This window comes from Penicillium robsamsonii (assembly GCF_028829455.1).
Source record: "Penicillium robsamsonii strain IBT 29466 chromosome Unknown utg000001l_segment0_segment0, whole genome shotgun sequence".
Taxonomy (NCBI): Eukaryota; Fungi; Ascomycota; class Eurotiomycetes; order Eurotiales; family Aspergillaceae; genus Penicillium; species Penicillium robsamsonii.
The window spans coordinates 8,242,581-8,257,310 of record NW_026643219.1 but is presented as its reverse complement, the minus strand read 5'-3'; the positions used below and the strand labels follow the sequence as shown (position 1 = coordinate 8,257,310).

The window sequence follows — 14,730 nt, the reverse complement described above, 5'->3', positions numbered from 1 at the left end:
AGGACGCCCCATCAAGGCCAAGAAGGCCAAGAAACGGATAAATCATTCTAATCTCTATAGTTGATATTATCATCAACCATCTCCTTTGGTTTTATTGGCTGTTTTAGATTACTATCGTGTGGGTATCTAACCTGCCCCCTCATGATACTAGACGCTTCGTGCAGTCCTGATGTCTCACCTCATAGGAGCACAAGGGGAATTAAGGAGTGCGGCCCAATTCGGATTTGGCGGCACGGCATAAGCAATGATTCAAAGTATAGTAAACAACATGCAATTTCCGACTGAGTTCTAACCGGCTAAAATCTAACCTGGGGTTTAGGAGCGCTTTGACCGAAGAGGACGTTTTCGTGAAAGTTCTGGAAGTGGTGTTACTGAGATGTACCTTGGCGATGTAAAATCCGACGATGAAAAGAAGTATAAAAGCCAGTATTTCTGCCCCGAGGTGAATATCCTTCAGCATTCAGAAGTCCTGTCTCTTCAAACCTGGTCTTCTTTCCAGGAATCCGATTTTCTCTCTCTGCGATGGCTTTCCGGCTTGCCCTGGCTTTGGCTCTTGGGGCTTCTTTGTTCCAAGCAGCAGTTGCTCAAACTTACAATGAGCTTTACCGCCCTCAGTATCACTTTACTCCAGCTAAAAACTGGATGAATGATCCCAACGGTCTTTTATATTACAATGGCGTCTACCATCTATACTATCAATACAACCCAGGAGGAGACACCTGGGGGGCTATGTCTTGGGGTCATGCCACCAGTACTGATCTGACACACTGGAATCACCAGCCTGTTGCCCTTCTCGCTCGTGGCTACCCAGATCACATCACCGAGATGTTCTTCTCCGGTTCTGCGGTCGCCGATACCCAGAACACAAGCGGCTTTGGTACTGATGGAAAGGTACCATTGGTTGCATTGTATACTTCCTATGTAAGTATATAAAACACTTCGCAGTCGGCTACTCTAACACCTTCGGGACTTAGTACCCTGATTCCCAGAAGCTACCTAGTGGGAAGTCGGTCAACGGTGGGCAGCAAGCGCAGTCAATTGCCTATAGTGTGGACGAAGGCATGACATGGACTACCTATGATGCCGCCAATCCTGTCATTCTCAACCCCCCCGCCCCATATGAAGACCAATGGCGGGAATTCCGAGATCCATTCTTGTTCTGGCACGAAGCCAGCGAGAAGTGGATCTCGGTGGTTGCGCTGGCCCAACTCCACAAATTGGTTATTTACACCTCGCCGAACCTTAAGGATTGGACTTACGCCAGCGAATTCGGCCCTTGGAATGCAGTAGGGGGTGTTTGGGAGTGTCCTGGCATCTTTCCACTTGCTGTTGATGGAGATGATGCCAATACTAAGTGGGTTGTGCAAATTGGAGTCAACCCTGGCGGGCCCCCTGGTGTGACTGGCTCAGGAACGCAATATATTCTGGGATCCTTTGATGGAACAAAATTTGTTGCGGATCCCAACCCTTCATCGCCAGCGCTTACATCCACATCAACAACTGCACCTGAAACTGGAGACATCACAGTTCAAGATTCTGAAGGCACTGATGGAACCAACTGGTTGGATTATGGGCCAGATTTTTATGCCGCAGCAACATTCAATGGATTAGCATCCACAAATCGAATCGATATTGCATGGATGAACAATTGGCAATATGCTAACATAATCCCTACTTCTCCATGGCGCAGCATGTTATCCATTGCCCGGAAGCTTTCGCTCAAGACAATCGATGGCAGGCCAAGACTAGTCCAGCAACCCACGGCAAATTGGGCCAGTCTTCAAACAGAAGCTTACTCTGATACCTTTGATACAGTGGCTGAAGGGAACCAGCTTGTACCAATTTCCGGGAAATTGCTTGATATCACAGTGACCTTTTCGGATAGAGTTGCAGCGTCATCCTCATCTCAATTTGGCATAATTCTTAGGGCAACTTCCGACTTAGCACAACAAACGCGAATCGGCTATGACTTTAGCACCAAGATGCTTTTTGTTGATCGAACAAAATCTGGAAATGTTGGCTTCGACGGGACATTTTCCAACACCTATTCTGCCCCTTTGGCTCCCTCCAGTGATGGCAACGTCACAATGCGCATTCTCCTTGACTGGTCCTCGGTTGAAGTCTTTGGAGGACAGGGGCGAGTCACAATATCCGCTCAAATCTTCCCTGAAGACAATGGCGTCGATGTCCGACTTTTCTCCGATGGAGAAAGTACAAATGATGTCACGATTGACGCAAAAATGTTGGATTCGGCTTATGATTCATCCACTCCATCAAGGACCACTCTCAGAACAAGCTCGACACCTGTCGGTACCACCCTTACTACCAGCACAAGAACCACCACTAGCATTTGACATAAAGTGTGACTGTCATTATTCTCTCTGTGGCCCTTATAGCACATTGTTGGTCCTGTGCGGGTTTGTTTCCGTCTTTCTTGGTCTTGCGTGCATTGAGAATACAAACCACATCATATTTTCCCTTTGTACTGGACTTGAACATGCCGGCAATATTTCTATAACTCAGAAAGCAATGCTACAACAAATTAGACTGGTGAACAGAAATGTGGAGTTCTAAGCATTGTGCAAACCCTATCCGAAAGCAAGAAATCCATTTGAAGGGCGTAACTTCAATTCCGTGTTAAGCGTTATTTAGTTCTACATATGTACATCAAAAGTGGCTATAGTACTATTTAAATCAAATTTGTTGATGGTTATCTTCTCTTTCCTATGTGAATGTAAACAACTCGCGACTTCTTCACAACTTATATTTTTACGTTTAACGTACATTCGAAGATTATTGGTGGATGGATGTTGGATGCAAACAAACTGCACGTCCCGCCTTTTCTCCCCATGTAGCTCGCGCGAGACAGTTTGGTTCGGACGTTCAGCTCCATCTACGAAGGCAGATATGCCGCTATTATAGAAACAACAGCCTTACGCCTAGATTTGTATATAAAGCAGAAATATATATTTCATATGGATTATCTTGATTGAACGAATACCTGGATATAGCGATATTATTTTTCTGACTCTGTTATATCGTTATAAATAGGTTTTACTGTGCACCGACAAGTTTGTCACTTCCCTCCAGAGCTTTCAAGGTTCCATCCCTTGGCGTTGCCACAGCGCAGACTTCCGCCCTTTAAATGGTTCGGACCTCCAGCCGGTGTCGGCATTCCCTTCGGCATTGAGATATATTCCTTGGCCATATATATCTCCATTATTTTCGATCCAACCCCGGAATTGGTCCCGAGTCTGCGGGTGGATCTCCATTCAAACCTCGGCTCCGGAACCCCTTATCGGGATGATTTCCGGCGTCTACGGTGTCCAAGAGTAGGTGTATGGGGGATTAATATTTTCAAAATGGAGTCATAATTGTGCCAAGCGCCCAATACACACACCGTGTACATATATGTGTTGGGCGCTTGGCATGATTAGTAGGTCTTAGTATATTGGCGCGGAATTATTCCCGTAAAGCATCCCCCACGGGGCCCCGCAAGATTTATGGAGTTGACCCCCTGTTCTTCTCAAGGTCAACTTATTTGTCCATTGCTTCCGGGCCTTTTATATTGGGCCAAATGGGTTTCATCCTTCAATAATTCCATTTCTAGGCCCCGTCGACCCAGGGCCAAGCAATTCATTTCTTTCAAGCGAAAAATGAGCGAGGACCTGTCCCCCGCGGTAGCTGCTGGATCAGGTAGTATGACCCTCGAGAGCATAAGAAAGGATCAATTTGAAGCCTCAAGCCACCTGGAGGATGTCTCCATTGCGACTTCGGACATGCAAGCACCAGAGGCACCGATCAACTGGCCCACGTGGAAACGAAATGCTCAAATCCTGATGGTGGCCATCCACTCGATGGTATCCGTTTTCATGGCCGCCGGGATCATTCCTGGATATGAAGCAATGGCGGAGGAGTACAAAATCACGGTACCTCAGGCTACCTATTTAACGTCTGTCCAGGTATGTATTCTTCTGTCATTGCACGCAGATACAAGCTAACCGCACACCTTTATCCGTCATAGATTCTCATCTTGGGAATTGCCCCATTCTTCTGGATTCCTATAACGATGCGGTATGGCCGTTACCACATCTTCATGTTCTCGGTGCTCGGCACCATGGTGTGCAACATCGGAGGCGTGTTCTGCAAAACGTTTGGCACGCAGATGGCTACTCGTGCCATTGCAGCCTGGCTCATATCGCCTCCCCTCGGCATTGGCAGCGGTGTGGTGACAGAGCTGTGCTACCCGGAAGAGCGCGCTCGGAAGTTGGGATGGTGGACTTTGCTGATCACTATCGGAATCCCGGGCGGTGCATTCATAAATGGCTTTGTTGTGCAGCACCTAGGAGTAGCCTGGATATTCTGGATATTTGCAATTATCAACGGGCTTCAACTCGTTGCCTACGTCCTGCTTGGTGACGAGACTCTGTATGTCAAGGAAGTCTATGTCTCTCAGAAGCCCAGCAATAGCTGGAGTCGACTCATCCCTTGTCGGCTCGACCCTCGCCCCTTCGAGCTGCAAAACTTTATCGCCCCTCTTTTTCTGGGGAGATACCCTCGTATCCTGATTCCGGGGATTGCATATGGCGTCGCGTTTGCCTACGCTAACATCGCCATTATCGTTGAGACGCCATTGATATTCGGCGAGAAATTCCATTTCAACGCCCAGCAGATAGGTTACCAGTTCGTCTCCATCATCATCGGCTCCGTTATTGGCGAACAAGTTAGTGGACCAATGTCAGATTGGTTCCTACGGTTCCTACAGCGTCGCAAGGGCCATACCATCCCCGCGGATCGTTTGTGGCTGTCATATATCGGATATGGCACTGTATTCGCCGGTCTGCTTGTATGGGGCTTCCAGTTGGAAAAGGCAACCACTTGGAACGTTACACCATGCATCGGCATGGCTATCGCTGCTTTTGGAAACCAGATTCTCACTACCATCCTCATATCCTTCGCAGTCGATAGCCACAAGGAACATTCTGCCAGCATCGGTGTTTTCATTAACCTCTGTCGTCAGATCTATGGATTCGTGAGTATCCAAAAACGCCTTTGATGTTGGTTTAACTTGAATGCTGACTGGAATTCATCTTTAGTGCGGACCATTTTACTTCCCTGATATGTATGCCAAACTAGGGCTAAGCGGCGCTGCTGGTGTGATGTGTGGTATCATCACAGTGGTGTCTCTAACCCCAGTTCTTTTAATTCAGTTAATCGACACACGGAGACAGCCCCGGCAATATTAATAATATTTCAATCCCGTGGGTTGTACAATAGTGTCGGTGGATTCTGTCCTGGTTTATTCCGAGAATTTTAGATTTGTCCATAATAGACATGTCAGAATTGACTTTTGCTGCGGGACGCTATGAATTCATGCTGGTCGGTTGTTCATCTCTACCTAACTAGTATGGCATGGAGAGAATAGCGGTAAAGATTTGCGCGGCTGCTTATGTATATAACCCGTACACCAAGCTTGAAACTGTGTATTCATGTATCGACTCTAATATCCGTGTGTTGAGGTACTGCAACTAACCAATGGCCTAGTCAAATACTACTATACTTAGGAATCAATGCGCAGCCGCATGCGGATTGACCTGGACCTTCGAAAATCCCGATCGTCTAATTCATTACGGTGGGGGTATAGTGAACGCTCAATCATGCAGTCGGGTATAATTCCCATAAACGAAACAACTGCGAACCAGGCGCTAAGAGCAAGTTCAGCTATGTCTCAAATTCTGCTATTTTTACTCAATTCAATTGGTCTTTGTTTTATAGAAAGACTACCTATGTTTAGCGAGCTCACATGCAGATATTGGCCCCACAGAGCGACTATAAGATTACAGTCTTTGTTCTACATCTCAATATATAAAGCTCATAGTCACTCTCAATCTCACCTTGTTTTCTTTCAACTCATATCAAGGTCCTATCTCCACACCGCAAAATGACAACTTTTCTTCTTTTCAGTCTTCTTGCACTTTCACCATGCACATCGGCCTCCCAGCTCCAACCTCGCTCTATCACTCCACCTGATGGATGCCCTATTCCCACATGGCGAGTCAACAATTTTCAATGGTACAACGGCTCTCACGGTCTAGATTGTATCCATAACCAAGCAGATATCGATGCCAAAGGGTGTCTGTGTGGGAATGGGTGGTGTGAGCCCGATCCCGCGACGTGCAATGGGACTATGGTCAACCTGTGCTGGACCGGAATGCCAAACTATGAGCCATGGGGTTACGGGCCGGTTGAAACACTGGACATTGATTTTGAGGATGGCTTGGTTTGCCACGATCAATACATTGGGTACCGCATTCATGATATGGGCCACGGCGAGAGCAACTGCGGATATGCCGATCGTGGTGCTGGTCGCATTGTTGCTTTCTACGGAACCACCAATCTCGAAAGTTCAACAGGACATATGGATTATACACTAGGTAATGGACATGCAATGAAGTGTGAGAATGGCAGCAGCATCACCTACTCCGGTAGCACAGACTTTGAGTTAAGCTGTTTGCACGACGCTTTCTACAACGCCACTTGTACGGCCCCTGTCTTCGAAATCCCAGTTCTGAGCTATAAATGGGTCCAGTGATGACAGAAGGCGATTACCAGGGTCCTTTCATATGTTAGAATTGCGACGGTACCATGTACGTTCAGTTACGATCTCAGACGCAGAGGTTTATCATCGAATTGAATTGTGGGTTTTCCATAGGTCTAATGAATGACCATCCAAATTAAATTTCTTGTGTATCATCTACCATTGGGAGATTTATATAAGAATTTGAATATGAAATATGAACTGGAACTATAGGTGGATTCGGAATCTACCAAGCTATTGATCATGAGGCCATCATGCATTACTCGACTCGCCTCGTAACAAGCAGACTTTCTTTTCGGTATCTACAAAACTTGAGTCAATGTGGGATTTATTCGTTTCGTTCAAAGCGCTTCCTCGCCCACGGGCTGTGAGGTGAATGGATTTACCCCTGTGGAGGAAAATGCTACAAATTAGCACAACAACATATAGAGATAAACACGCAGTAGTGATGTCAGCCGACACCTCAAAGTCTGCTGGTATTCCGGCAGCATGAAGAAGTAATCTTCTCCATAATCACCCTAAGGGCTTACCACAAAAGGGTTAGCAAAAGGAAGTGGCAAATTCTTGGCTGAAAATGACTCCACTTGAGATACAGTTATATCCAGTCCTCTTGGTGAAGAGCCGATTGGTGGACTTCTGTGTCGACATTCTTGCTAAAGGCTCCATTATTACAAGCCCATAGGGTATAGAACCCCACAACCGTCCTTTCCCTTGCTTCCCACTGATTCTTGGATTCCTGTGCTCTACGCCTGGTATGATTGAAGTTCCAGTGGGATATCAATTGCGCAACTGGGTCGCGTTTAGCACATGCGGTTCGTTATGAAATCTAGTGAATGCACACTGTTTACTACAAAGTTGAAGCTCCTCTTCTTGCGTTTTATTCTCCAGTCTTCTGTGACATGTTCGTTTCCATTATGAAATTCCTCACGGTCTAGCTATACCGATCATATAATAGCGACTTGAGGCCAAACGATTCAAGCAATTACAATGGACATTTCAACAAGTATCCAGCATCTCACTAAGAGCAGCCTTCTCATCCGAAGTTACGGTAAGATCATAGACCGATTTCACCTTAATCCACATTTTGGCATATGTGCAGTAATATGAAGCTGTTTTGATGTCAGTGGTCTATAGAGTAGACGACACACACGGCTTAGAACGTACCCAGAGGAGGCTTCCATGTTTCCGGGCCTTTGTCACCCTTGGAGGAGTTCACGTTGTCGGTGACTGCTATAAGTTGGGGATTCTCAAGGTCATTGGCCAAGGCTTGACGCTGTGCTGTGGTCCAACTGGATGCACCAGACTACCAATATTCATTAACATCTCAAGCCGTCAATGTTGTCAGATAATCCGAGCTCACCTTCCATGCGTTTGATAGCGGGACGACATGATCAATGTCGACGTCACTTGAAGCCGTCCAGGTCTCGCCATCATACGGAGAAAACCAGGATCCACTAGTGGCACTGCAGCTGGAACTTTGGACCACATCGGTTCCGTCCCGTTTCAGGACTGTTTCACGTGTATCACAATTTCTGCAGACAACATTTTCAGCGCATGCTTCAGAATGACAGGGATATCATCTACTCACCCACTGATAGTAATCCAGTGCGGAAACTTGTCACGACTATATCCATCCTGCGATCCCTGTGCAGCGACGGTCAACCCTGCCAGCTGACTGGTAGCAGTAGAGGTAGACGGAATTCCAGGTGGTGATGGGGCAGGCAACGCTCCGCCTAGGAAAGGCTGGAAGGCGAAGGCCAAAATCAAAGCTGTACGTGAGAAGCCCATGATGGGTTTGATAAATGTGGATATTTCTCGGATTCAGCTCTAAATCCGAACTGGAATGCGTTGAGTAATCAATGCAAGGGAGAATTTAATAGAGTAGCATTTACTCCGTACAAGTTGGAACTACCGACTTTATACTTATCTCAAGCCATAAAGCCCCCTCCGCATAAGCACCAATCTAATACCGATTCATATATGCATTGTAACATCGGCTCCCGAGTCTTGGCCCGGTGCTTGGCGTTGCACGTTGATCAATCATTGGCTTGTAACCGGACAACGCGGGAAGTGCGGGAGTTGGTGTTGATAACAGATGCAGTTGATGCACCCCCATTCATCCCAGATTCATATACGATAAGTCACCTGCGTCGGAGAAGGACCGGACGAGAGCCCTAGGGGAGAAAGTTGAAACACAAACTCTGCCGTGAATGGTGACGGTGAATTCCAATCTGGAAATGATTGCCGAAGATCTTCCCCCCCTCTTTCTCGGCCTTCACGGTGCAGAGGCTACATTGTACGAGAAGAGTATGGGGGAAATCAAAGGGTTACAAGGAGAAAACATTAATATATATGATATATATGTATCCATTTTACAGTAAGCCGCGGGCAAACTGCCACGGGAGAGAGATCTTCACATCCAGTTTCTTGGCCGCCGTGAGCACCCATTCGGGCTCGCGCAAAAATTGTCGAGCCATTAATACGGCATCAGCTTGAGGTTTAGGCCCAGACAACATTGCCTCGGTCGCCTGTGCCTCCTCTGCACCCTGAACAATATCACGAGCGGACTTGGCCTCGGTGATGAAGCCAACAGCTCCAACCAGTGTGGCATGCTTGGCGGCGTGAATCTCTTGACGAATTTGGCCCGCAAGATCAATCTGATAATTTGTATGAGGCTCAATGCGTTGGCTTTTGTGATTACCACCTGAGCTGACATCCAGAAAGTCGATCCCAAGGTCTGGTAACATTTTGGCAAGTTGGATTGAGGATGGCATGTCCCAGCTTCCTATTCCTGCCGCGACAGGCTGGTTCTCAAGCCAATCCGTCGCACTGATACGAAGAAACAAGGGCATTCCATTTGGAATGACAGCACGGATTGCAGCAGCCACCTCGCATAGGAGCCGAGTTCGATTCTCAAAACTGCCACCATATTTGTCGGTTCGTCGATTGGTAACGGGACTGAGGAATTGATGAAGAAGGTATCCGTGAGCACCATGGATCTCAATGACATCCACTCCTGCTTGTACCGCGAGCTCTGCACTTCGCGCAAAGGCTCGAACCAGTTCTTCTACCTCGGCCGTTTCCAGCTCGCGAGGGGGCCAGTATTGGTCGCCAGGTGCCCAGATTTGCTCTTCCCCGCCAGAGGGGCCGACCACATTTGATGGCCAGCCACCAACACTTTCATCGGCTTTGATACCGCGTTTATTTGCCTGGGATGCGAGCCAGGGTGACACGGTGCTCGCCTTCCGACCGGCGTGAGCAAGCTGAATGCCGATTTTGGCCCCTTGACTATGAGCGAAATTCACCACCCGCCGGAGTCCTTTAAACTGTTCGGAGTCTGTCCCAACCTGCCAAAGCCCGGAGTCATTGGGCGAAATACGACCATTGGGCTGAACTGATGTGGCTTCGATAAGAATCAGACCGACGCCCTTTGTGGCCAAATGGCCAAGGTGCGCGATGTGAAAGTCGGTGAGCGCACCTACAGCAGGAGAAGTTGGGTCTGACTCGGCCGAATACGTGCACATGGGCGCCACGATCACGCGATTCTTAAATGTGACATCTCGAATTCGCAATGGGTAGAACAGCGTTGGGGTGTTGGATTGTAGGTTTATAGCTGCTCCAGCGTTGTTGGCAGGGGTGAAATAGGGCAGACCTTCAGCCTGTCGCATTGCAGGGGAACGAAAGGAAGTAGATCCCATTTTTATTAACTATCCAAAGCAGAAATGTAAATACCCAGATATGCGAAAAGAAAAAGGAAAACAGGTATACAGAACTGCCCATTGATATATTTGGAATAATCCGCTGACAAATTCAACGAGACGGGTTCCACCTGTGTCGGAGACAATGCCGAACGCCTCGGAAATTCCACCATCGACAGGTATCTACGGAATATGATAAAACTGTATCTGATCTCTGTGACGGAATCCTCAAGTTCTTATACGGCAATATATAGGGAACTTTAATAAGGACCTTCCCAGCCACCGTTTCCATCTCGACATCCTTTGCAAAGGTTGGGAACCTTAGCATACCCTGGTCGAAAGTAGTTGACATATTTCTGCCATTCTTTGGAATGAGGAGTAATGCTTTTCTTCAATGGATGAATACAACCAGAAAATTCTCCTAGACACTGAGCCGTAAAACATCGGTCAAGGTCGAGAATCCAAAAATGGCCACAACCATACGGACCTGTATGATCAAGGTCTTCTAACAGGCACATCTATACCAGTGTCAGAAAATACAAGGTTATCATATGCATCGTTCTACTTACTCCGGACTTTTATTTGCTCTTTGTTCCATTAACAAGCTCGCGACTTTGGGTGAACGGGAGATACTATAATGTTAAGACCTAGCTGTTATAAGATTATTCTGACGAGAATCATAGAAGCAGGGGAGCTTTGAGTAAAACATTACCAGTCGATACAATCTTTCCTTCCATTATAGACTATATCTACTACGCATTCCTACAAATACAAGGAAAGTTGATGTGATTTTGGCTTGAAATATTAACGCTATTGTCAAGTAGATATAGAACTGGCGCTGGAACTCTGATCCATTCCATAAAAAGATAAGTTATTGTCTTGAAAGACAAGTTGCAACGTGGAGTGACAGGGTGTCTCAACATTTATATAAACCAACAAAGCCGTGTGAAACAACAGTAAACTTTAGTCAAGTCAAAACAAGCATTGAGAGTGAGAAAGAATCATGAAGTAACCTCGAATTCCAGCTATTGTGATATATCTTGGTGTTACACCATTTCTCAATCTCATACAGCAAAACAGCCAATAACCATCAGCCTTTTACCACATCAGGTGAACCCCAGCCTCAACTTCAACTTTGACTTCTCTCCTCGCCTTCAAGTCGACGGAATTTGGTATCTTTACCTCCCCCTAACACATCGAACATGGGTACAACAGTCTTTACTAATGGATGTATCCTCTGTTCTGGCTCATCGGGTCGCTTTGTCTCCACGCTGGTAGTCGAGGATGACCATGTCGCGCACGTCGGCTGGGAGAATGACGAAGCGGTTGTTGAGGTTCAAGCAACAGCATTAAAAGTGGATTTAAAGAATCGAATGATCCTCCCTGGATTTATTGATGGCCATGTGCACATCCTCAATTTCAGCATGTCGCCACAGAAACTCGACCTCCTTCCTTGCAAGACCCTCGCAGATATCCAAAATGCCATCACTTCCTATGCAGGAGCTCACCCAGAGGCTCAACGCATTTTGTGCCGAGGCTGGGTCCAGTCGGTTACAGATGGCAAGTCTCTCGCAACAGACTTGGACCACCTAGATCCGCGACCTATCTACATCGAGGCACTGGACCTTCACTCAACGTGGTGCAATAATGCCGCTCTCAGAGAGCTTGAAGCTCACTCAAAACCTGATCCTGCAGGAGGAAAAATTCAGCGCTGCCACAATAGAATCCCGTCTGGTTTGCTCGAGGAGGCGGCGCAGTTTGACATCGTTTGGCCATTTTTGAACCGGGCCACGTCCATGGAGAAGAAACTGGCCGCGATTGATGCTGCGATCGGTGCGCATTGACAGGCTGGGTATACTGGACTCGTGGATATGGCGGTGGGAGAGGGTGAGTGGACGGCATTGAATACATACAGAACCGAGCGTGGGAGTCTTCCGATGCATGTGGCAGCACACTGGTTGGTGCCCTACTCAAAATGCGATGCCGATATCTGCAGTCAAATCGATCGCGCCATTACACTTTACCAAAGCTTCGACCGCAAAACCTCCCCGGAGTTTTGCATCAATGGCATCAAGCTAATCTGTGACGGAACCGTGGATGGGTGTACAGCAGGACTACACCAACCGTATGGCGGATTTTGCAACATTGTCGACCCCATATGGCCTGCCGATGCCCTTGCAGCAGCGATTCGCCGTGCGACTGATGCCGGTCTGCAATGCGCCATCCACGCAATTGGGGATCGAACAGTACAGCAGGTTATTGATTGTTTATCCCTCATTCAGGACCTGCCAGCATGTCGTCATCGCATTGAACATTTAGAGATAACAACCCCCGAAGACGCAAAAAGGCTTGGTCAACTCGGAATCGTGGCCTCGGTTCAGCCTGTTCATCTAGACCCGGCGACATTCGACGGATGGCCAGAGATGCTTGGAATTCATCGTTGTAAGCGAGCCTTTGCTTACCAAGAGTTTGTGGATGGTGGTGCTCATTTGACCTTTGGGACCGATGCCCCCACTGCGGAACATCATGCACTGCCCAATCTTTATATCGCTACTACTCGGCGGTCGTCTATCGACCCTTCCTCGCAAGATACCGTCAATCCCGAATTTGCTGTTTCCCTCGCAACCGCCATCTCAGCAGCTACTGCAGAGGCTACATACGCGTCTTTTTCGGACTCCTGGACAGGGAGTCTGCATCCGGGATACAACGCTGATTTTATTGTGCTTGATATGGCCTGGGCCGAGGAATCCCTTTTAGAAGCTCGGGTGTGCCAAACCTGGTATAAGGGAAAGAAGGTGTTTGATGAAGACGCGGATGGCTTGTGATTTGAGGGCTCTCCTTCCAGAGAACCACATTAAAATAGTACTGAAGAAACAATGAAACCACCTCCATTTCTGGGTGAGCAAAATCTTCCCGCTTCAAGCTACTCTGCCTTCGCCATATATTCAAACCACATAATCACTCTCTTGGTTCCGTAACCTTCCATTCGCTCAAGCACTTGTCTCCTCAATATGAATGGCCTCGCTCATCCCTTTTCCATTCGCTCCAAAATTTTCTATCTCAAGATTTGTAGCTGTTGCAGTGTCATCCCCATCGAAAATCCATGCTATCTCGTCAAGGAGCATATAACGCGTCTCCACGTAGAATAAATAGATCACCACCACTTCCACCGCCAAGCAGCAGCAGCAGTAGAAGATATAATAACGCCATTGTATATTCTCAAGAGCGATTGGATTGACATACTGGTTGAGGAATAGCGCAATATACATAGCAAACTCCATGAGGGTATATCCCTTAGAATCTCCGTGGTATAACTTGCGATCAAACTGGACCTTAACCATATGAGCAATAATACAGGCTGTCTAGCAGGATTAACTCACTTCAGATTGTAGAATAGATAGTAAATGAAAATCATCCCCAGAACTCCGGACCCAAGTGCTGATCTTGCATGGTCAGAATACTTTGCTGATAGGATTGTCCACACCACAAATGCAACCATCATACCCGCCGAGTTGATGAGCCTGATTGTCCTGCAGCCCCATTTTTCAACAAAGAGGCTGAAGAAAACGTTGGTGGCGAGGCTATAAGAAGTCAAGGCGCCATTAATCAACAATTGCTGGTTTGGGTCTTTGATCCCGGTGCTATCGATGATGAGGTTCAAATAGTATGATACCAAGCCATTGCCTGACCACTGGGCAAAAAGTCCAAAAGAGACAATGATGAGGAGTCTTTTGCGATTACCAGGGGTTCGCAGAAAATCGACATAAGAGCTCAAATGCAGTGAATTCTTCTCCATCGCAATTGCACTTGTGATTTCGATGAACTCCAGCTGAACGACCTCATTGCTCTCATTCCCCTCGGCATGATAATGAGCCAGTATCTCAGAGCTTTCTCTGGGTGGTCTCTAGAGACATAATAGCGCGGACTCTCCGGGATCCACCACACCACTGCCAGCATAACCAACGTGAAGACCCCTTGGATTAAGCTCGGTGCCTGAGTCCGAGATCTACGACAGCGAAATTGACATTACAACCGGAACGAGGATTGTGGAACCCACGCTCATCTGGACTGGATGGGAAAAAAGTATATACAGAATGCCCACATATTTATAAAAAGGATGACTGGTACTATCTTCTACCTGCTGAAGGGGGCACGTTTCAACACCACATATTAAGCATAGCGCGTTCAAGAAACATGTGGGGACCTTATGAGTCCTATAAGATAAACCCGTTGTATACAGCGAGTGGAGCCCATTACTTTTATCAGCCAGCGACAACAAAGACTTGAAGGCACTGCGACGGTCACCACCTACAAGCCACAGGATTGCACGTCAGTTCGAGCAGGATTGCCTCTCTACAAAGACGAGCATCGATTCTTGACAATTGGATACGACTTTCACTTGCAGCGAGTTGTGTTCAACGGACCAAATCAAGC

The 14,730-nt window shown here is 47.3% G+C and overlaps 6 protein-coding genes across 6 annotated transcripts; 4 read left to right on the top strand and 2 right to left on the bottom strand.

The window, feature by feature from the left end:
- Positions 1 to 522: 522 nt before the first annotated feature.
- On the top strand, positions 523 to 2,354 carry N7447_003210 (glycoside hydrolase family 32 protein; the record flags this gene model as incomplete). The annotated part of the gene is made up of 2 exons (XM_057227485.1): positions 523 to 921; positions 975 to 2,354. 2 exons carry the CDS (start codon positions 523 to 525, stop codon positions 2,352 to 2,354), a joined length of 1,779 nt encoding a protein of 592 aa, XP_057091501.1.
- A 1,302-nt stretch (positions 2,355 to 3,656) lies between these two features.
- N7447_003209 (uncharacterized protein) lies at positions 3,657 to 5,246 on the top strand (the record flags this gene model as incomplete). Its single annotated transcript, XM_057227484.1, has 3 exons — positions 3,657 to 3,962; positions 4,025 to 5,032; positions 5,097 to 5,246. The coding sequence occupies 3 exons, from the start codon at positions 3,657 to 3,659 to the stop codon at positions 5,244 to 5,246; spliced, it is 1,464 nt and encodes a 487-aa protein (XP_057091500.1).
- Positions 5,247 to 5,941: 695 nt separating this feature from the next.
- On the top strand, positions 5,942 to 6,592 carry N7447_003208 (uncharacterized protein; the record flags this gene model as incomplete). Its single annotated transcript, XM_057227483.1, has 1 exon — positions 5,942 to 6,592. One exon carries the CDS (start codon positions 5,942 to 5,944, stop codon positions 6,590 to 6,592), a length of 651 nt encoding a protein of 216 aa, XP_057091499.1.
- A 1,002-nt stretch (positions 6,593 to 7,594) lies between these two features.
- Positions 7,595 to 8,386, bottom strand: N7447_003207 (HNH endonuclease family protein; the record flags this gene model as incomplete). Its single annotated transcript, XM_057227482.1, has 4 exons — positions 7,595 to 7,707; positions 7,763 to 7,901; positions 7,959 to 8,130; positions 8,187 to 8,386. 4 exons carry the CDS (start codon positions 8,384 to 8,386, stop codon positions 7,595 to 7,597), a joined length of 624 nt encoding a protein of 207 aa, XP_057091498.1.
- Positions 8,387 to 8,970: 584 nt separating this feature from the next.
- N7447_003206 (NADH:flavin oxidoreductase/NADH oxidase) lies at positions 8,971 to 10,296 on the bottom strand (the record flags this gene model as incomplete). Its single annotated transcript, XM_057227481.1, has 1 exon — positions 8,971 to 10,296. One exon carries the CDS (start codon positions 10,294 to 10,296, stop codon positions 8,971 to 8,973), a length of 1,326 nt encoding a protein of 441 aa, XP_057091497.1.
- Positions 10,297 to 11,498: 1,202 nt separating this feature from the next.
- On the top strand, positions 11,499 to 13,121 carry N7447_003205 (amidohydrolase; the record flags this gene model as incomplete). Its single annotated transcript, XM_057227480.1, has 2 exons — positions 11,499 to 12,129; positions 12,181 to 13,121. The coding sequence occupies 2 exons, from the start codon at positions 11,499 to 11,501 to the stop codon at positions 13,119 to 13,121; spliced, it is 1,572 nt and encodes a 523-aa protein (XP_057091496.1).
- Between the last annotated feature and the right edge of the window lie 1,609 nt (positions 13,122 to 14,730).